Raw genomic sequence first — 23,751 nt, 5'->3', positions numbered from 1 at the left:
AACTTTGGTAAATTCACTGATTAGCGCTAATAATTTTCTGATACTATCTTTAGGGTTTTCTATGTACAGTATCATGTCATCTGCAAACAGTGAGAGCTTTACTTCTTCTTTTCTGATCCGGATTCCTTTTATTTCTTTTTCTTTCTGATTGCTGTAGCTAGAGTCCAAGAACTATGTTGAATACTAGTGGCAAAAGTGGACACCCTTGTCTTGTTCCTGATCTTAGGGGGAATACTTTCAGTTTTTCACCACTGAGAATAATGTTTGTTGTAGGCTTGTCATATATGGCCTTTACTATGTTGAGGTAGTTTCCTTCTATGTTCATTTTTTGAAGAATTTTGATCATAATGGGTGCTGAATTTTTTCAAAGGCTCTTTCTGCATCTATTGAGATTATCATAAAGTTTTTATCTTTCAGTTTGTTAATATGGTGTATCGCATTGATTGATTTGCATATATTGAAGAATCCTTGCATCCCTGGAATAAACCCAACTTGATCATGGTGTATGAGCTTTTTGATGCATTGCTGAATTCTGTTTGCTAAAATTTTGTTGAGGAGTTTTGCATCTATGTTCATCAGTGATATTGGCCTGTAGTTTTCTTTTTATGTGTTGTCTTTGTCTGGTTTTGGTATCAGGGTGATGATGGCCTCATAGAATGAGTTTGGAAGTGTTCCTTCCTCTGCAATTTTTGGAAAGAGTTTTAGAAGGATAGGCATTAGCTCTTCTCTAAATGTTGGATAGAATTCTCCTGTGAAGCCACTGGTCCTGGGCTTTTGTCTTTTGGGAGATTTTGGATCACAGCTTCAATTTCAGTGCTTGTAATTGGGTTGTTCATAATTTCTATTTCTTCCTGGTTTAGTCTTGGAAGATTGAATTTTTCTAATAATCTGTCCATTTCTTCCAGGTTACCCATTTTATTGCCATATAGTGGTTCATAATAGTCTCTTATAATCCTTTGTATTTCTGCATTGTCTGTTGTAACCTCTCCTTTTTCATTTCTAATTTTGTTGAATTGATTCTTCTCTCTTTTCTTCTTGATGAGTCTGGCTAAAGGCTGGTCGATTTTATCTTCTCAAAGAACCAGATTTTAGTTTTGTTAATCTTTACTATTTTTTCTTTCATTTATTTTTCATTTATTTCTGCTCAGATCTTTATGATTTATTTCCTTCTACTAATTTTGGGGGCTTTTCTTCTTTTTCCAGTTGTTTTAAGTGTAAAGTTAGGTTGTCTATTTGATGTTTTTCTTGTTTCTTGAGGTAGGATTGTATTGCTATAAACTTCCCTTTTAGTACTGCTTTTGCTGCATCCCATAGGATTTGAGTTGTGTTTTCATTGTCATCTGTTTCTAGAAATTTTTTGACTTCCCTTTTGATTTCTTCAGTAATCTGTTGGTTATTTAGAAACATGTTGTTTAATCTCCATATGGTTGTGTTTTTTACAGTTTTTTTTTTTCTTGTAATTGATATCTAGTCTCATAGCATTGTGGTCAGTGAATATGCTTGATATGATTCCAATTTTCTTAAATTTACTGAGATTTTTGATTTGTAACCCAAGATGTGGTCCGTCCTGCAGAATGTTCCATGTGCACTTGAGAAGAAGGTGTATTCTTCTGCATTTGGATGGAACGCCCTGAAGATATCAATGAGCTCCATCTCATCTAATGTATCACTTAAGACTTGTGTTTCCTTATTAATTTTCTGTTTTGGTGATCTTTCCATTGGTGTGAGTAGGGTGTTGAAGTCTCCTACTATTATTGTATTACTGTCAATTTCTCCTTTTATGCGTGTTAGTGTTTGTCTTATGTATTGGGGTGCTCCTATGTTGGGTGCATAGATATTTACAATTGTTATGTCTTCCTCTTGGATTGATCCCTTGATCATTATGTAGTGTCCTTCCTTATCTCTTGTAATATTCTTTTTTTTAAAGGTCTATTTTGTCTGATAGGATTGCTACTCCAGCTTTCTTTTGTTTCCCATTTGCGTGGAATATATTTTTCCATCCTCTCACTTTCAGTCTATATGTGTCTTGAGGCCTGAAATGGGTTTCTTGTAGATAGCATATATATGGGCCTTGTTTTTGTATCCATTCAACCAGTCTGTGTCTTTTAGTTGGAGCATTTACATTTAAAGTAATTATTGATACATATGTTCCTATTGCCATTTTCTTAATATTTTGGGGTTGATTTTGTAGATCTTTTTTCTTATCTTGTATTTCTTGAGTATATAAGTCCCTTTAACATTTGTTGTAAAGCTGATTTGGTGGTACTGAATTCTCCTAACTTTTGCTTGTCTGAAAAGCTTTTTATTTCTTCCATCAATTTTGAATGAGATCCTGCTCAGTACAGTAACCTTGGTTGTAGATTTTCCCCTTTCAATACATTGACTATATCCTGCTATTCCCTTCTGGCCTGCAGAGTTTCTGCTGCAAGATCAGATGTTCAGTGTATGGGGTTTCCCTTGTATGTTACTTGTTGCTTCTCCCTTGCTGCTTTTAATATTCTTTCTTTGTGTTTAGTCTTTGTTAGTTTGATTAGTATGTGTCTTGGTGTGTTTCTCCTTTGGTTTATCCTGTATGGGATTCTTTGTGCCTCTTGGATTTGATTGACTATTTCCTTTTCCATGTTGGGGAGATTTTCAACTATAATCTCTTCAAAAATTTTCTTATTTACTTTCTTTTTCTTTTCTTCTTCTGGGACCCCTATAATTTGAATGTTGGTGAGTTTGATATTGCCCCTGAGGTCTGTGAGACTATCCTCAGATCTTTTCATTCTTTTTACTTTATTCTGCTCTTCAGAAGTTATTTCCACCACTTTATCTTCCAGCTCACTGATTTGTTCTTCTGCTTCAGATATTCTGCTATTGATTCCTTCTAGAGTATTTTTAATTTCAGTAATTGTGTTGTTTGTCTCTTTGTTTATTCTTTAATTCTTCCAGGTCTTTGTTAATTGATTCTTGCATTTTCTCCATTTTGTTGTCAAGGTTTTTGATCATCTTTACTATCATTATTCTGAATTCTTTTTCAGGTAGTTTGCTTATTTCCTCTTCATTTATTCAGACTTCTGTGTTTCTAGTTTGTTCCTTCATTTGTGTAGTATTTCTCTGCCTTTTCATTATTATTATTTATTAGCTTATGGTGTTTGAGGTCTCATTAATGGCACCCCACTCCAGTACTCTTGCCTGGAAAATCCCATGGATGGAGGAGCCTGGTAGACTGCAGTCCACAGGGTCGCTAAGAGTTGAACATGACTGAGCGATTTCACTTTCACTTTTCACTTTCATGCATTGGAGAAGGAAACGGCAACCCACTCCAGTGTTCTTGCCTTGAGAATCCCAGGGACTGGGGAGTCTCATGGGCTGCCGTCTATGGGGTCACACAGAGTCGGACACAACTGAAGAGACTTACCATTAGCATCTCCCAAGTTTCAAGGAAAGTTGAATTCTTTCCTTGAAAAAGGTTGAATTCTTTCTTCCTTTTGGTTTCTGCCCTCCTAAGGTGGCTTGTGTAAGTTTCATACTGGGTGAGATTTGTGCTGAGTTTTTGTCTGTTTGTTTGTTTTTCCTCTGAGAGGCAAGGCTGAGTGAGGTGGTAATCCTGTCTGCTGATATTTTTTTTTTTGTTTAGATGAGGCGTCCTGCTCAGGGTGCTACTGGTGGTTGGGTGATGCTGGGTCTTGTATTCAAGTGGTTTCATTTGTGTGAGTTCTCACTATTTGATACTCCCTAGGGTTAGTTCTCTTGTAGTCTAGGGTCTTGGAGTCAGTGGTCCCACTCCGAAGGCTCAGAGCTTGATCTCTGGTCAGGAGCAAAGATTCCACAAGTGGTTTATTATAGCATTGAGTGAGATTAAAACAAATATCCAAAAATGAGAAACCAAAGATGAACCCTAGACAAATGGCAGGTACAAAATCAGGCAAATAATAATTAAAATAATGGAATATACACATATACATATACACCCATGAGCAAAGTCAAAACAGTCCAACAAAAATAAAGTACAGTAGATTGATCTGGTGAACAGAAGAAATAAAAAAAATTATATTTACCAGTTAAGAATAAAACTAACTAAAGCACAGACTGGAAAATAAAACTAAAGCAAGGTGCCAAGTGGAGAATAAAGCAATGAAAACAAAACTAACAAATATGTTGAGAGGAAAGGAAAGAAAGAAAAGAAAGAATAGATATGCAAAGTTAAATAGAGGTAGATGAAGAAGATTTATATACTTTAAAGATTAACTGCAAGGGGAAAAGAACAGTAGGAAAGGCAAACAAAGGAATAAATGTAGAAAAATATAATGGGTTTAAAAAATGAAAAATTTAAATTAAAAAAAAAAAGGAAAAAAAAAAAAAAACAGAAGAAAGAAAAAAGAAAACCAAAAAAAAGAAAACTCCTCAGAACTGCAAAAGCCCAGTGTAGAGGCAGAGGCTTATAACAACAAAATGTGTGACTGAATATACACATATACATATACACCCATAAGCAAAATCAAAACAGTCCAACAAAAATAAAATAGATCGACCCAGAGAACAAAGGAAACCAAAAATTATATCTATCAGAACAAAACTAACTAAAGCACAAACTGGAAAACAAGACTAAAGCAAGGTGCCAATTGGAAAACCCCAGTTTTAAAATAACCTCACTTCTTTTTTTTTTTTTTTGTACTTATAAGCATACATCCTAATCACTTTCATTCCCTTTAATATAATTTTTTTCTTCAGCAAAGCTTATCAGCTTGCAACATCTTATGTGGATAAATCTTGAACAAGGGCTTCCCAGGTGGTGCTAATGGTAAAGAACCTGCCTGCCAATGCAAGAGACTTAAGAGACGTAGGTTTGATCCCTGGGTTGGGAAGATTCCCTTGAGAAGTGGAAGGCAATTCACTCCAGTATTCTTGCCTGGAGAATCCCATGGACAGAGCAGCGACACAGGCTACAGTCCATGGGGTTGTAAAGAGTTGGACATAACTGGAGTGACTTAGCAGACACACATCTTGAACAGGGGTCTGGCTCTTGGAGAGACATTAAGACATCTCAGTTCAGTTCAGTTCAGTTGCTCAGTTGTGTCTGACTCTTTACATCCCCATGGACTGCAGCATACCAGGCCTCCCTGTCCATCACCAACGCCCGGAGTTTACTCAAACTCATGTCCATTGAGTTAGTGATGCCATCCAACCATCTCATCCTCTGTTGTCCCCTTCTTCTCTTGCCTTCAATCTTTCCCAGCATCAGGGTCTTTTTAAAAGAGTTGGTTCTTCACATAAGGTGGCCAAAGTATTGGAGTTTCAGCTTCAGTTCAGTCCTTCCAAGGAATATTCAGGACTGATTTCCTTTAGGATGGACTGGTTGGATCTCCTCGCAGTCCAAGGGACTCTCAAGAGTCTTCTCCAACACCACAGTTCAAAAGAATCAATTATTCGGCACTCAGCTTTCCTTATAGTCCAATTCTCACATCCATACATGACTACTGGAAAAACCATAGCCTTGAATAGACGGACGTTTGCTGGCAAAGTAATATCTCTGCTTTTTAATATGCTGTCTAGGTTTGTCATAACTTTCCTTCCTAGGAGCAAGCGTCTTTTAGTTTCATGGCTGCAGTCACCCTCTGCCATGATTTTTGAGCCCCACAAAATAAAGTCAGCCACTGTTTCCACTGTTTTCACAGTTTCCCCATCTATTTGCCATAAAGTGATGGGACCAGATGCCATGATCTTAGTTTTCTGAATGTTGAGTTTTAAGCCATCTTATTCCCTCTCCTCTTTCACTTTCATCAAGAGGCTTTTTAGTTCCTCCTCACTTTCTGCCATAAGGGTGGTGTCATCTGCATATCTGAGGTTATTGATATTTTCCCCAGAAATCTTGATTCCAGCTTGTGCTTCATCCAGCCCAGCATTTCTCATGATGTCCTCTGAATATAAGTTAAATAAGCAGGGTGACAATATACAGCCTTGATGTACTCCTTTCCCAATTTGGAACCAGTCTGTTGTTCCATGTCCAGTTCTTACTGTTGCTTCCTGACCTGCATACAGATTTCTCAGGACGCAGGTCAGGTGGTCTGGTATTCCCATTTTTTAAGAATTTTCCAGAGTTTATTGTGGTCCACACAGTCAAAGCCTTTGGCAAAGTCAATAAAGTTAGAAGTAAATATTTCTCTGGAACTCTCTTGCTTTTTCTATGATCCAATGGATGTTGGCAATTTAATCTCTGGTTACTCTGCGTTTTCTAAATCCAGCTTAGATGAACATCTAGAAGTTCATAGTTCATGTACTATTGAAGCCTGACTTGGAGAATTTTGAGCATCATTTACTAGCGTGTGAGATGAGTGCAATTGTGTGGTAGTTTGAGCATTCTTTGGCATTGCCTTTTTTTGGGATTGGAATGAAAACTGACATTTTCCAGTCCTGTGGCCACTGCTGAGTTTTCCAAATTTGCTGGCATACTGAGTGCAGCACTTTCACAGCATCATCTTTTAGGATTTGAAATAACTCAAGTGGAATTCCATCACCTCCACTAGCTTTGTTTGTAGCGATGCTTCTTAAGACCCACTTGACTTCACATTCCAGAATGTCTGGCTCTAGATTGGTGATCACACCATCGTGATTATCTGGGTAGGGAAGATCTTTTCTGTATAGTTCTTCTGTGTATTCTTGCCACCTCTTCTTATATCTTCTGCTTCTGTAAGACCCCTCACCTTGAGGGATATAGGGGCACAGAACCTTGGTCCATCTAGGGACCTATTACGCCCTCTTTCCTCCTTAGGTCGGAGAAGGCAATGGCAACCCACTCCAGTACTCTTGCCTGGAAAATTGCCTCCATGGACGGAGGGGCCTGGTAGGCTATACAGTCCATGGGGTCACTCAGAGTCAGACAGGACTGAGTGACTTCACTTTCACTTTTCACTTTCATGCATTGGAGAAGGAAATGGCAACCCACTCCAGTGTTCTTGCCTGGAGAATCCCAGGGACGGCAGAGCCTGGTGGGCTGCCGTCTATGGGGCTGCACAGGGCTGGACACAACTGATGCGACTTAGCAGCAGCAGTGGCCTCCTTAGGTACCCATTAATATCCTCTTTTTTTTGTCCTCTGCCATCAGAGAAGTATGGCTTAGGGGCCCAGAGTCCCCTGTTTCAGGTCAAGGCAAACACTTATTATTGAAACAGTTATTGGGCAGCAATGGTACAAGGCATGGGTTTGGCAGTGGTGGTAAAAATGTGTAAAGTAAGCTCTCCTCCTCTCAAATGCTTCCAAACTAGTTAATATTGTAATATTTGTATTTCTTATAATCTAATAGGGAACATAATTAGGCATTTTGGCTCCAGTGTCCTCTGCCTAGGATTCATTAGAAGAATACAATAAAAATAATTCAAGGATAACTCTAGTGCTTATTATCTGCTTAATAATAATTATTATTATCTGCTTAACACTTTCAGATGGATCTTGAAATCAAATTTTTATGAATATATTACAACATGGGTATCTATAGAGTATTAAGAGTCAGCTGAATGTAATATTTGATCTGAGGAAATTATGTTTTCAGTTTATCTAATTTATTTCCCTTTCTTGGAGATATTGATCAAGAGAGTTACAAACATTAAGTGTACGTTGTAATACAAATGAAGTACTCCATTAAAAGAACTTAAATTCTAAGCCAGAATTTTTGATTAACCTCCTTTACATTTGAAATATTGTTTAAATATTTATTCAAAAAGGATCTGAAAATTAATCCCTATAAATATTGAGTATTAAAAAATGAGTTAACATTTATTGAGTGCTTACCCCTAAGTGTACTTTATGATAATTTATTTGTTTAATCTTTATAATAACCACTTGAGAGAAGTACTGTTATTGTTTTATAGATGAACCTGAAATGTACTACTGTGAAAAGGAATAGACTTGCTATATGTCAAAGGATGGCAGGCGGGGGGTTCAGTGGAAGAATTTTTATTCCTTTTGAGTTTATCTCATATTGAGTTATTGGGAAAGCCTCATGAAAATCCAGGGAGAAATCTTAAATTATTTTTTAAAGTTTTCATGCAGATCAAGAGCTGTTAGATGTTCGCACATCTGTACCACAGACATGAACATTTTAAAGATAAGACAATACCACCAGTGATAACTTGCTAAAGGAAGAAGGTTTATTGACTAAAAAGAACTGACAACATTTTCTGTAGGGTAATCAAATGAGTCATCATATTTATATGTGATGTTCTTCCAGGTAAATAGGAAGATACTATTGATAATGCTAATGATTGCCCAGACAGAGATTATATTTCAGTAATAGGAAGATAAGAGGACAGACCTTTTTTTTAAGACTTGCTCATTTTCCAAGACAGATATATTATGCCTTCTCTTCTCAGAGAGTTTTTGGCATATGCTGTCTCTTGTGTATCGGATTAATTGCTTTGAGATTTCTCTTCCAGGGAGTGGAGCCTGGGGGTAAGTATTTTGCTGCGCTGGTCTACCTCCTCAAGGACTTTCTTAACCACAATGGCTTTGACCGGATCTAAAATTCAAAATTTAAAAGGAACTTTTTAGAGCGTTGAAACAAGATGAATAAAATCACAATAGCTAAAATGTGGATGAGTCTTGAGGATAGTATGCTAAGAGAAATAAATCAACCACAAAAAGACAAATATGGTATGATTCCACTTATATGAGGTACCTAGAGTAGTCAAATTCATAGCAAGAGAAAGTAGAATGGGAGTTGAAGAAACTGGAGGGAGGAGGAGGAAAGGGGAGTTTTGTTTTTTTTTTAAACAGGAATAGAGTTTCATTTTTTCAAGATGAAAAGAGATAGACGGTAATGGTGGCTGCACAAGAATATGAATGTACTTAATGCCACTGAACTATACACTTAAAATAGTTAAGATAGTAAATTTTATGTTCTGTGTATTTTACCACAGTAAAAAGTGGAAAAATAATAATAAGTTATATTAATTAAAGGAATAATAGAATTTTTATATAGAAAGGACTATGCAGGAAGCACAAATAATCAGACTCATTTTTGGGGAATTTTGATTTCTTGGTTAACTAAAAACGTGATGACAAAACACTTTGATTAAAATTAGCATACATCACTAAAGTTAGACATCCAGCACACACTGGTATCTACTACAGTCCTTTGTTACATCTGTTCTTGCTGAGGCCTGGAAATATGAAAACAGTCAAGCTGTGCACTGAAAATGAAGTAGAATAACACAAAACCAGAATTCCATTTTAATTACCTTTCATTTGGTTTCCCATATTTCCGACTCCATAGTCCTTAGTCTTGTAACCTCCAGATTTGCAAGCCCTGTGGACACAAATTGTTGAAAATGTCACATAGGAGAGTGACTTAGAAAGAAATACTTTCACTGTAGAGTCACTCTTTTGTTTTCTTATTAATAGTATCCTGACCAGAGAGCGACCTGCACCCCCTAAAGTGGAAGCATAGAGTCTTAACACTGGACTGCCAGGGAAGTCCCCCTCTTTTTTTTACTCTTGTTTTCTTTAGCTGTTTGGTGAGAAGAGTTTCAGTGGGTCACACAGTTGAAGCTACTTTGCTTTAGGTAGCTAAAAACCACACGAGGTGGTTTTTAAAATCTTCTCACCTTAAATAACAGGGCTTGTGGCACCTTGGTTTTGTAAGATGTGGCTAATTTGTATCTTGGCAGTCATGTATCATGCTTAATATTTTGCATTTATGATCATAAATATGGTCATTTCAATTTATGTTCACTTTCCAGGTATCTAAGTTCAAGCAGATTTTGGTATATTGCATTTTCTCTGTAAAGAATTCCACTTACCCATCATCTCCACCAATGAGGAGACAGTAGGTCTCGATTTCTTTTTCCAGGTGGACCTTGATGTCCAGGAGCTGTTCATACTCCAGTTTCTGGCCCTCGGTCTCGGTCCTGACCTGGTGCAGCTGCTCCTCCAGGGCTCCGATCTGAGCCTGGATCTGGGCCAGCTGGGCGCAGTAGTTGCCCTCCGTCTCCGTCAAGGAGCACTCCAGGGAGTGTTTCTGTTAGGAAACAGTAAAGAAGCTGGGATAGATATACAGATATGCAGACATTTGCTTTAATAGATGACTGTTTCCTTTTGTTACCTCTCCCTATAATTGTTTCAGATTTCACATTGACACATAGTTAAGAAGACACTCTTAAAAATCAGCAAATTTTTCTTTTTTGGTAGAATATGCCAAAAGATATCGATGATGCTGTTTCAGCTGTTACATAAAATACCATTCTTTTCTTATGTTCTAAGTTAACTACATAAAAATATATATTTTTTGATATATGGATATATTCTCAACACAGTTAAGGCTTTTAACATCAACTGGCACACATTTAAAATGGGAACATAGGAGCTTAATTCCCAAAATATATAAACAGCTCCTATAGCTCGATATAAAACAAAAAACCCAGTCAAAAAATGGACAGAAGACCCAAGTAAACGTTTGTCCAAATAAGAAATACAGATGGCCAATAGGCATATGAAAAGATGCTCAACATCACTAATTATTAGAGAAATGCAAATCAAAACTACAATGAAGTATCAGCTTGTACCGATCATAATGGCCATCCTCAAAAAGTCTACAAATAAACTGGAGAATGTGTGAAGAAAAAGGAACCCTCCTACACTGTTGGTCAGAATGTAAACTGGTATAGCCACTGTGGAAAAAGAGTATGGAGGTTCCTTAAAAAACTAAAAATAGAGTTACTATATGATCCAGCAATCCCATTCCTGGGCATATATTCAGAGAAAATATTAACTTGAAAAGATACGTGCACACAAATGTTCATAGCAATACTATTTACAGTAGCCAAGACATGGAAGGAACCTAAGTACCCATCAAGAGATGAATGGATAAAGAAAATGTGGTGTGTATATACACAATGGAATACTACTCAGCCATAAAAGAGAATGAAATAATGCCATTTGCAGCAACATGGACGCCACTAGAGATTATCATATATGTGAAGTAAGTCAGAGAAAGACAAATATATATTACTTATATGTAGAACCTAAAAAGTGATGCAAATGAACTTATTTACAAAACAGAAACAGACTCACAGGCATAGAAAACAAATTTATGGTTACCAAAGCGGGAAGGGGGAAGAGTGATAAATTAGGATCTTGGGCTTAACAGATATACACTGCTGCTGCTGCTGCTAAGTCACTTCAGTCGTGTCCGACTCTGTGCGACCCCATAGACGGCAGCCCACCAAGCTCCCCTGTCCCTGGGATTCTCCAGGCAAGAATACTTGAGTGGGTTGCCATTTCCTTCTCCAATGCATGAAAGTGAAAAGTGAAAGTGAAGTCGCTCAGTCGTGTCCGACTCCTAGTGACCCCATGGACTGCAGCCTACCAGGCTCCTCCGTCCATGGGATTTCCCAGGCAAGAGTACTGGAGTGGGTTGCCATTGCCTTCTCCGAGATATACACTACCTTATAGAAAATAGATAAACAACAAGTTCCTACTGTACAGCACAGGGAACTATATTCAATATTTTGTAATAATCTATAATGAAAAAGAATCAGGAAAAGATATATATATATGTAATATTCACATATTAAATGTTAGTTATTATGATCATTATATCATCATAGAAGTTGGAATTAGTTTTGCAGCTAGTCTATGTATATATCTGAATCACTTTGCTCTATACCTCAAACTAACACAGCATGCATCAATTTAAAAAAAGAAGGAAAAAGATAACCTAGGAGATGATAAGAGATCAGCCTTTTCATACCGTGGCTAGGAGAGACTGAAGTTCAATTTCTAGTGTTTGGAGGTTGCGCTTCATCTCTGTCAGCTCATTCCTGGCTGAGGTGGTGGCTCCCACATCCTCAGTGATCTGCTGTTGCAGCGAAGCGCTCTATCAAGGTGTAAAGGAGGGAGCACATCTTAGTTTTGTGAACAGTACTCAAAAGCAGTGGGGGTGTTTTCCGGTTAAGGCTCACCTTTTCGTTGAACCAAGCCTCAGCGTCCCTGCGGTTCTGCTCGGCCAGGGCTTCGTACTCGGCTCGCATGTTGTTCAGCAGAACCGTGAGGTCCACGCCGGGCGCTGCGTTCATCTCCACGTTCACGTTGCCTCCGGCCGCGCACTGCAGAACCTGCATTTCCTGGAGGCGGAAGAGCGTTCAGCCCAGCTGTGTAGGGATGTCTAGAAAGTCTACAGGCTTAGATTTGGTAGGGCTCTTAACAGTTTTCCTGGTCTACCTCCCAGGCTGTGCAGCTGCCTCTACATTTCGTATTTCCTGTCTCATGAAGTAATGTGTTTTATTCTTGTAAAGTTTTAATTGCTCCAAAGCTCTTCCTTCTGGTCAATTTAATTCCTGCTCCTATAACTCCAATTCATCGATTTTAGTTCTGCTGCACAGAAAAGAGTCTTTCTTCCTTTCCTAAATGAAAATCCCTAAGATATTTAAAGTTAGTTATTCTTATCTCTTATTCTATTTATTTATGGCTGAAATGTCTCCACCTTGATGCACTGGTCTGCATTTTACTTAAGAGACCAGCTTTGAAGTGTTCTCTAATCAGTTCTCTTGACCTAAGACAGTAGGAACATGATCCAAGAGCTGAGTCTAAAGAATTCTGAATAATTATAAACAAATATTTGTTATATATTTATATTTACAATTTAAACATATTTGTTTATTTGCAGTTAATAAAGGGAGAACCTACTCCTGTAAAGAATCCTAGCTGTCGGTTAGGCTATTAAGCTTACACAAAGACTAGTGTCATGATGGACTTGAGTGTCAGACAGATATTTGCATGAACTCTGGTTCTGCCCTATAGTGGTTAAGTGAACTTGGGAAAATCCTTAATTTTTTAGTCTTGATTTTCAGATAAAATAAGAATAAAAAAATATCCTTCTCTGGGTGGTTGAAAGATGTGACAGAATTATTAGTGATAAGACCTAGTAATACTATCTGGTGTATAAATGCTAAACAAATGCTAGTTATTATGATCATTGTCATCATCAAAGAAGCTGGAATCAATTTTGCAGCCAAAGTCTACTTATTATCCCATCCGAGGTGTGGGCTGTTGGGATGCACTCAGTTCTAAGGTTGTGGATAGCAGACATCCCTGCTAAGACTGTGTACATTGAAACAGTAGGGATCAGCTTAGGTCTCTACTGCAGAAACCGTCCTGCCTGCCCATGTCCGGGGCCCTGAATCGGACCTAATGACAATAATGAGGCTTTCTTTTTTCTTGGTGATCTGTATACCTTCTCTTTCTCCAGGTGGGGTTTTTACTTCTGAGGATTTAGTGAAAACTTCCTCAGTTCAAGCAGAAAAAGAAAAAGATAAAAAAAGATGCAGGTGGGTCTGTCTGTGAGTGAATCATTTAAAAAATCAATTGCATACATCAAAAATTTGTTATAGGGACTTCCCTGGTGGTCCAGTGGTTAAGACTCTGAGCTTCCACTGCAGGGGGCACGGGTTCAATCTCTGGTTGGGGAACTGAGATACCACATGCTGAGTGGTGCATGCAAAGATTAAAAAAAAAAAATTATTACGTAGCTACCATGGGCTATAAACATTCCTGAACCTGTATGTTCATATTAAGGTTCTTTAGATACTGTTTCAAGACAGCCTCATGGATAATCAAATTGCATTTTTAGCTTGATATCCTGCTTTGAGGTTTGGCATGACTCTTAGAACTTTCTTGACTATTTTAAAATAAATTCAATTTCAAAGAATAAAGATTTCTCAGAAAACAGTGGTTCTGAAAGCATTCCCCCAAATGTGTCCAGAGTTATGGCTATATGGTCTGATTTTTTAATCTAACTTCCAATAGTGACCACTTTGGAAATGTATGTTTATTTGGAAGTGTACATTTTTATATGTTTAGTTTCAGTTTTCTTATTTTTATATATGTTAAGTTTATATCTATTACATATATTAAGATTATACATTAAGGACATATGCTTAAATGTGTACAAAGTAAGTATTTATGTGTTTTAAATCTGCCACTGTTTTATAGAAATCTAAATCTGGTTTCCTTAAGATATCCTTAAAGTATATTTATTTTATCTAATTAGATGTAATCTCCTAAGTATGCTGTTTTAACTTAGCCATAATTGCCTAGCTGAAACATTGCTTTTGTAATTCTGATTGGTATGGAAAAGAAGATTCTTTCCCCCTCCCTGCCTTGGGAAATTTGATGCAAGATCAGAGGTGAATCTGGACTAATACTTCACCACTGCTACGAACCACTCAGGCCTCATGTCTGTCTGATCATGGATCTTTAGTGCCAGTTTCTTACTTAAGAAGTCAAGTCCATTATCTCCTGTTAGATGGATAGTGTCTGCAGAGGGATGGCAATATGTGGGCAGTCAGCTCTTACCTCTTTATGGTTCTTTTTGAGGTAAGTCAGCTCTTCACTCAGGGTTTCATACTGAATCTCCAGGTCTGTTCTGCAGAGGGTGATTTCATCCAGAACTCTGCGAAGCCCATTAACATCGCTCTCTACGCTCTGATGAAGAGCCAGCTCATTTTCATACCTTAAAGAGGGTTAATGATTTTCCAGTTTATTTCATGATTGGAGAAGTAGTCACTGATCAATGATCAAATGCTAGAATTCTGGAATTATGGAGTGACACATTTGGCCTAGATGGGAGGGGAGTTTGGAGGAGAATGGATACATGTATATATATGGCTGAGTCCCTTTGCTATTCACCTGAATCTATCACAGCATTGTTAATCAGCTATAACCCAATACAAAATAAAAGGTTAAAAAAATATAAAGTGACACATTTGGTCACAAGAGACATTTTCAAAATTTGTTGTATCATAATTATTTTGAGATATTTCCTTGGCAGAAAAAGAACTACGGTTTTGCACACTGCTTTGATAGCAGTTCATACTTTATATTTCATAGCCAAAGAATAAAAAAAGAATAACATTCTGTTTGTTTTAAGTCCAAGCGTTTTACAGTGTTGGAACCAGAGTTGGTAATATTTAATGAGGGATCAAAAAATAAATTTAATGAAATGCTTCTCATTGACCTTGTGATTTTTTTTTTTTCACTCTGTGAGGCTACTTACTTGAGTCTGAAATCATCAGCAGTCAGCCTGGCGTTATCGATCTGCAGAACGGCATTGGCATTGCTGGTGGTGGAAGCAATGATCTGGAAGCAGGGAGTTTGACTTTTTAGAGGCAATTTATCATAACTGGTAAAAACCAAAAAGCGTGTGTGTGTTTAAGATTAGGAAATGGAAATAATCCAAGTTAAATATAGTTACTAGATAGTTAGTGACATTTTCATCATAACTACTGAATCTACTTAGTGCTTATTTCCAACGCTAAATTGAAATTCCCTTTAAGAAGTCACAAGTAGGAATGAGAAATGTTTTTAGTATTCAGTGAAGAAAGAAAAAGAACATTTGGAAATAAAAGTACATAAAAAGGATGGCAAAGTATAATTTCTTACCTGGTTTTTAAGATCCTCGATTATCGGGAAGTATCTACTATAGTCATGATCAAGACCACGGCAAGATCCGGGCCCAAATTTCTCATACCAGCCCTTGATCTTCTGCTCCAGGTCAGCATTGGCCTCCTCCAGGGCATGAACATTCTCCAGGTAGGATGCGAGGCGGTCATTGAGATTCTGCATGGTCACCTTCTCATTGCCAGAAAGGAGGCCCCCCTCATTCACAGTAAAGCCAGCACAGGGATTGCCCCCCAAGGCGTTTCCTCCTGACGAGCTGCCCCCAAAGGCACATGAGAAACTGCTTCCAATTCCAGGCATGCTGCAAGCGTTTCCAGCTCCAAAGCTGGCTCCCCCACCGGAGAGCCTGAGTGAGCCCGTGGTGGGACGGGGACTGGCCCTCCTGGATCCACTGGGAAGTCGAAGAGACATGGTATCAGAGATGTGCTTATGAAAGCCGGAGTGGAGAGACTGCCCATCCCAGCTCGTCTGTTGCCCTTTTTATAGACAATGCTCAAGTGTGTCTGGATGAAATTCTGCCTACATAGAGTTAAACACCGCTTGCCAGCCTCAGCAAGTCAGCTTAATTAGATGAATTTTCCTAATTAGTATCTAACTTTGCCTGGCTCATTTCTGTAGGAGGGCAGTTGCCCCCAGGTTGGTGGTTATCTGAGAAATGGGTCTGGGTGGAGCAATTTCAGGTTCCTTATTACATTTTAAAATTGTGAGTGAGTCATTCCTCACTTCCCTCCTTAGAAGATAAAAACTCACCAGTACACCACTGAATAAAAATTTGGCGTCATGGTTTTGGGCTGTTAGGCCAAGGTAGATTTTGATGTTTCTGAGACTTTTACTGCTTCTGTTTTTACAGTTCTTTCCACATAAATAGAGGACAAGGACAGCAATCATTATTTCCGCAGCTTGGATCTTCAACCACTGACTTTTCTCCTCAACTGTTGCTGCTGTTTCTGGTGGGAAGTTAATTTCCATTTTGGCTGACATGCAGGGTGTTTTGTTGACATGTACTTATGTCTGGGTATAGTTGTCTTCTCACATCCATTTTGGTAATTAGGAACACACCCCTAATTGCTGTTATGGGTTGTGGGAGTTTGGAAGGACATTAACTTATTTCCTGACCTTGCAAAATTTGAAGCAAAAATCTGGAAAAAATATTTCACCTGTTTCTACTTCGTGGTGGTTTCGCTTAGGTGGAAGTCATCAGTAAGCTACTTTCTAGATGTGGATTCCCACATATTCATTGAAAACTCTAAATATAATGGCAATTTGGGGGAAAAAATGTGGAAATTGGCTTATGGACAAAATTTCCATGAATATTTATTATGTGAGGCTGTTGTGAAAATATGGGTTAATTCCTTCATTCATTTAGAACCTACTATGTGCCAGTCATTGTTCTGACATTGTGATAAGTAGAATCCTACATTATTTGTCCTTTTGTGACTGGCTTGTTTCACTTAGCAAAATGTCTTCAGAGTTCATCCACGTGGCAGCATGTATCAGATTTTCCTCTCTTTCTAAGCCTGAATAATGTTCCATCGCATGTATTTTGTTTATCCATTCATCAGTCAGTGGCCACTTGGGTTGCATCCACTTTTTAGCTATTTTAAATAGTGTATAATGCAACTATGAACATGGATATATAAATATCTGTTCCAGTCTTTGTGTACCCTTTTCATGGAAACATACCCAAAATAGAATTACTAGATCATATGGAAATTTTATTTTTAATTGTTTGAAGAAATACTGTACTATTTTCCATAGTGCTGCACTATTTTATATTCCCATAGTGCACAAGGATTTTAATTTCTCCACATCATCACAAACATTTGTTATTTCCTTTTTTTGATAGTAACCATATCAGGTGGTATCTCATTGTAATTTTGATTTGCATTTCCCTAATGATTAGTGATGTTGGGCAGCTTTTCATGTCCTTGTTGGCCATTTACATATCTTCTCTGGAGAAATGTCTACTTAAGTCCTTGCCCACTTAAAATACCATGCTGGATTTTTTTTTTTTTGGTTAAGTTGTAGGAGTTTGTGTTATATTCTGGATATTGACTCATTATCGTCTTATTTTTAAATAGGTTGAATTAAGAGTTGGACATGACCGAGTGACTAAGCACACACATGCACACATCACTCTTCATTTTTCGATTGGGATTATTTTATCTAACTTAAGGAAGTGATTAACTCTACGATGTCCTAAAAGTGTCTTCCGGTAATATACTCGAAATATTTTGCCTTTCACATTTAAGGCTTTGGTAGTTTGGAATAATTTTTGTATATTCTGTGGTATGTAATCAAATTTCACTTTTCCAAGATGGATAATGATTTCAGCACTGTGTGCAGAATAGTGTCACCCTCTGCCTGCAACGCCGTGCCATATTATCATAAAGAGACTGTCCAGTGCCTCAGTAAGTCAGGAAATCAAAGTCTGCAATAAAGCTTCATTTAGGTGGGGATTGTTGACTTCCCTGGTGGCTCAGACGGTAAAGCGTCTGTGTACAATGCGGGAGACCCGGGTTCAGATCCCTGGGATGGGAAGATCCCCTGGAGAAGGAAATGGCAATCCACTCCAGGACTATTGCCTGGAAAATCCCATGGACAGAGGAGCCTGGTAGGCAAAGAGTCAGACACGACTGAACGACTTCACTTTCACTTAGGTGGGGATTCAACTGTTACTATTTTTTGGTTTGGTGCAGAAACATACCGTTTTGGTTACCATTGCTCCATAATATAACTTGGTATCTGGTAAGGCAAGTATTCCTTTGTTCTTATTTGCCATTAAGTCAAATATTCCTTCTGTATTGCTCTTTCATATAAAATTTAAAACCTGATTCTCAAATGCAATAATAGCCCAAATTTGCCTGAAATCCATAAAGCTATTTGAAGAAAATTGACATCTCTGTGATATTGTGTATGTCTATCCAAAAAGTTGAATATTCTTTCCATTTATTTAGGTCTTCCTTAATGTTCTTCAGTGAAAAGGTACAGATTTCTTCATAGTATGCTTTTGCATCCTTTTTAAATAACTATTTCCAGATACTTATCTAATATTGCTAAAGATATCTTTTAGAAATCATACTTTCTGGACAAATTGTACTAAGAAATGCAATTGATATCTGTGTAGTGGGTTTGATCAACTTTACTACAGTCTGTTCCTCCCCACCCCAGTTTAAAAATTTTATTTTATTTTTTTGGCTGTGCAGTACGCAGGATCTTAGTTCCCTGACCAGGAATTGAACCTGGATCTTTGATCATGGAAGCATGGAGTCATAGCCATTGGATCTCCAGGAAATTCCCATCCCCCAGATCAGATCAGTCGCTCAGTCGTGTCCAACTCTTTGCGACCCCATGAATCACAGCACGCCAGGCCTCCCTGTCCCTCACCAACTCCCGGAGTTCACTCAGACTCGCGTCCGTCGAGTCAGTGATGCCATCCAGCGATCTCATCCTCTGTCGTCCCCTTCTCCTCCTGCCCCCAATCCCTCCCAGCATCAGAGTCTTTTCCAATGAGTCAACTCTTTGCATGACGTGGCCAAAGTACTGGAGTTTCAGCTTCAGCATCCTTCCCTCCAAAGAGATCCCAGGGCTGATCTCCTTCAGAATGGACTGGTTGGGTCTCCTTGCAGTCCAAGGGACTCTCAAGAGTCTTCTCCAACACCACAGTTCAAAAGCATCAATTCTTCGGCGCTCAGCCTTCTTCACAGTCCAACTCTCACATCCATACATGACCACAGAAAAAACCATAGCCTTGACTAGACGAACCTTTGTTGGCAAAGTAATGTCTCTGCTTTTGAATATGCTATCTAGGTTGGTCATAACTTTCCTTCCAAGGAGTAAGCGTCTTTTAATTTCATGGCTGCAATCACCATCTGTAGTGATTTTGGAGCCCAGAAAAATAAAGTCTGACACTGTTTCCACTGTTTCCCCATCTATTTGCCATGAAGTGATGGGACCAGATGCCATGATCTTCGTTTTCTGAATGTTGAGCTTTAAGCCAACTTTTTCACTCTCCACTTTCACTTTCATCAAGAGGCTTTTGAGTTCCTCTTCACTTTCTGCCATAAGAGTGGTGTCATCTGCATATCTGAGGTTATTGAGATTTCTCCCGGCAGTCTTGATTCCAGCTTGTGTTTCTTCCAGCCCAGCGTTTCTCATGATGTACTCTGCATATAAGTTAAATAAACAGGGTGACAATATACAGCCTTGACGAACTCCTTTTCCTATTTGGAACCAGTCTGTTGTTCCATGTCCAGTCCTAACTGTTGCTTCCTGACCGGCATACACATTTCTCAAGAGGCAGATCAGGTGTTCTGGTACTCCCATCTCTTTCAGAATTTTCCACAGTTTATTGTGATCCACACAGTCAAAGGCTTTGGCATAGTCAATAAAGCAGAAATAGATGTTTCTCTGGAACTCTCTTGCTTTTTCCATGATCCAGCGGATGTTGGCAATTTGATCTCTGGTTCCTCTGCCTTTTCTAAAACCAGCTTGAACATCAGGAAGTTCACAGTTCACATATTGCTGAAGCCTGGCTTAGAGAATTTTGAGCATTACTTTACTAGCATGTGAGATGAGTGCAATTGTGTGGTAGTTTGAGCATTCTTTGGGATTGGAATGAAAACTGACATTTTCCAGTCCTATGGCCACTGCTGAGTTTTCCAAATTTGCTGGCATATTGAGTGCAGCACTTTCACAGCATCATCTTTCAGGATTTGGAATAGCTCAACTGGAATTCCATCACCTCCACTAGCTTTGTTCGTAGTGATGCTTTCTAAGGCCCACTTGACTTCACATTCCAGGATGTCTGGCTCTAGGTCAGTGACCACACCATCGTGATTATCTGGGTTGTGAAGATCTTTTTTGTACAGTTCTTCTCTGTATTCTTGCCATCTCTTCTTAATATCTTCTGCTTCTGTTAGGTCCATACCATTTCTGTCCTTTATCGAGCTCATCTTTGCATGAAATGTTCCTTTGGTATCTCTGATTTTCTTGAAGAGATCCCTAGTCTTTCCCATTCTGTTGTTTTCCTCTATTTCTTTGCATTGATTGCTGAAGAAGGCTTTCTTATCTCTTCTTGCTATTCTTTGGAACTCTGCATTCAGATGTTTATATCTTTCCTTTTCTCCTTTACTTTTCACTTCTCTTCTTTTCACAGCTATTTGTGAAGCCTCCCCAGACAGCCATTTTGCTTTTTTGCATTTTCCCAGTTTTATTGAGAACCAACTGACAAAATTGTAATGCATAAATTGCAATACAGTATTACAGAATTGTAATACAATTGTGAGAAATTATTCTCACAATCAAGTTAGTAAATGCATTTATCACCTCATATGGTTACCTTTTTTTTCTTTTTGGTGAGAACATGTAATATCTGCTCTCTTGGCAGATTTCAAGTATTCAGTATAATTAACTTTAGTCATTATGCTACACATTAGATCCTCAGAATTAATTCATCTTTTAAGTAAAATTATGTACCCTTTTTCCTCCATTCTCCAGTCCCTGGCAACACCATTCTACTCTCTGCATGAATATATGATTTTTTTTTTAAATTGGAGGATAATTGCTTTTCGACGTTGTGTTAGTTTCTGCCATAAAACAACAGGAAAATATGCTTGATAGAAACACACATAGCAATATCTATAGAATAAAATGTTAAAGTCCTTCCTTACCTTCCCCTCTCTTTTGTCTTCCCTGCTTTCTCAGGAAACTGCAGTTTACCCATTCAGATGTTTTCACCCTTCCAAATGGATTTCTATTCATTTGCACACATACACAGCATGTAAAAATACACACGCTATCTGTGAGTCTTATGTGTTAAATGTGTCGTTCTGTAACTTGTTTTGTTCACGTTGCATAATACACTTTAGTGCACAGATGGGTGCCCAATGTGGATGAAACCGTTGGCTGACCCTCAATTTTAGCTGGGCAATAGCTCGCCACAAGAAAGACGACTATCTCTAGCTTTCTTTGCAGCCAGCTGTGGCAATGTAATTAAGTAGCTGATATGATGGACAGGGAGGCCTGGTGTGCTGCAATTCATGGGGTCTCAAAGAGTTGGACACAACTGAGCGACTGAACTGAACTGAACTGATGATGTAAGCAGTATATGTGGCAAGTTCTAGAAAACTTTATGAGAAAGCAGACATGCATCTTTTGTCCTGTCTTCTCCATTTCCTCCATCCTGGTTCAGGGTGTGATGGCTGCGTATGAGGGTTGGAGGGTTGTCTTGGACTATGAGCTGGCACCATATCCTGGGTATGGCAGAGTGGAAAACTGAAAGGAATGTGGGTCCCAGAGGATGCCCTGAGGCACGAAGCTACCATCCACAGCCCTGATTAGGCTACTTTTGAATTTTTATGTATGAGAGAAACAAACTTCTATCTGTGTAAAGTCATGTTATTTTGTTATTGTTACTCAGGGCCAAACCTAATATTAAGTAATTTGTTTAACCACTATCTTATTTAGGAACTTTCAGATTGTTTCCTATTTTTTGCTGTTATTAATAATGCCAGACATGTTTTCATTTTTCTTTAAGGTAGAATTCTTAAAGCTTTTTGTTAGTTCATTTTAGCCAGATTTGTTGAGGTTTAATGTATGTATAATAAAATTCATTCTTTAAGCATACTCTATGAGTTTTGACAAATTCATAGTCATGTAACACTCACTGCAATCAAGATATAGAAAGTTCTGTTACTCATCCCCCAATTCCTTTGTACCCCTTTGTCATCAGCCTATCCCCACAGCCCCAGCTCCAGACAGACACTGATCAATTTTCTATGTCTATAGTTTTGCCTATTCCAGAATGTCATGTGAATGGAATCATACAGTATGTATCCCTAAGTCTGACTTCTTTCACTTAGCATAAGACAACTGAAATGCATTCACGTTTGAGTGCATCAGGGCAGTGGGATTCTGCTAGAAGCCTCCCATGGAAATGATGAAAACCTCATAAATATATCCCACCATGTGCAACTCAATTTTTTCTCCATTTACAGTGACTCTATATTCATATGCCTACAACAGATCAGTTCATGCCTACTAGTGCGCCTGATTAATAGCACCTTTTGCTCCCTCTCAGATGTTACATTTGGATAATAACAATGGTCCCTTTATCTTAGAACGGCCCTCAGAATGCTTGTGGATATCCAAATACCACCAGATCTGAGGGAAACTGATGATGGAAGGGACATTGGCATGGAAACAGACAGCAGATTTCACCAATTGGGGTAAATTATTTTAGTTTTGCAAATTTTACAAAAAGTGGCCATATGAACCTAATTCTAGGGCCCCCTTTGTGCCCTTGTGCTAATGAGGGCTCTTGAAGGGTATGTGTCATGATTATCATGGTACTTTCTCCTCTGTCAGTCACCGTGCCCTCAGCTTCATCCTTCAGCCCAGTCCTCCATCATAACCTGGTTCTTCTAAGCCTTGAATCTCTGTTGGATTTTATGAGGTTGACTAGTTCCAGGAACATGCATTTTGTTGTTGTTATTGAGGCTTCTTCTGCCACTTTCTTTCTTTCTTTCTTCCAAATTAAAAAAAAAATCCATCTTTGTTTCTTCTCTTATTTTTTTTCTATCTTTTTGGTTTTATACATTTTTCATTCTTAAATGGGGTGTGGGGAGGAAGAAGAACCATACATGTTCAGTATGGTGTGTTTTCGGAAAGAAGATGGCAGTACTCTGGCTGTACCATGATTGGGTGTAGCCTCAAATTGGTCACATTCAAGACTATGACTCTTGCATCAGCCCTTGGAGCTCAGGGAACATCTGAAATATCTGAACTGGAGACAAAATAGGGCCTTTCAGATGTCCTTAGAAAGTTCTAATATAGCACAAAACTGTTTGTATCTTGCCTGTCTGTGTTTTTGCTGTCCTTGTAGGACTGAGGAGGGAGATTCTGCCTGGTTCCTCCATGCTGTGTTTTACTCCAGAGGCCATGAGGTCTTACTGGTCCTGATTTTTCAGGGCAGTACCTTCTCAGCCTGTTCTGTAAAATATTTGTCTCCAAGGGCCTGATGGTGAAATGTCTAGGACATATTCTGTTAGCCAAGGTCTGAATGATGGATGCTGGACAAGGTTTGGTAGTTAACAATTAAGAGTGCCCATTGACATTTTTAGAACTGGACATTGAATAACAGACTGGTTCCAAATTGGGAAAGGAGTACGTCAGGGCTGTATATTGTCACCCTGCTTATTTAACTTTTATGCAGAGTACATCATGAGAAACACTGGGCTGGATGAAGCACAAGCTGGAATCAAGATTGCTGGGATAAATATGATAACCTCAGATATGCAGATGACACCACCCTTA

The 23,751-nt window shown here is 38.4% G+C and overlaps 1 protein-coding gene across 1 annotated transcript; it reads right to left on the bottom strand.

Moving 5' to 3' along the window:
• Positions 1–8,162: 8,162 nt before the first annotated feature.
• On the bottom strand, positions 8,163–15,846 carry KRT25 (keratin 25). The gene is made up of 8 exons (XM_055575920.1): positions 15,418–15,846; positions 15,032–15,114; positions 14,332–14,488; positions 11,940–12,101; positions 11,729–11,854; positions 9,780–9,997; positions 9,219–9,286; positions 8,163–8,497 (listed from the first exon to the last, which is right to left on the bottom strand). Exons 1-8 carry the CDS (start codon positions 15,844–15,846, stop codon positions 8,388–8,390), a joined length of 1,353 nt encoding a protein of 450 aa, XP_055431895.1. The 3' UTR covers positions 8,163–8,387.
• Between the last annotated feature and the right edge of the window lie 7,905 nt (positions 15,847–23,751).

Source organism: Bubalus kerabau, chromosome 4 (genome assembly GCF_029407905.1).
Source record: "Bubalus kerabau isolate K-KA32 ecotype Philippines breed swamp buffalo chromosome 4, PCC_UOA_SB_1v2, whole genome shotgun sequence".
NCBI classification, from domain to species: domain Eukaryota; kingdom Metazoa; phylum Chordata; class Mammalia; order Artiodactyla; family Bovidae; genus Bubalus; species Bubalus kerabau.
Note: the sequence above shows the minus strand (reverse complement) of the source record. Positions and strands in the feature narration are given on the sequence as shown.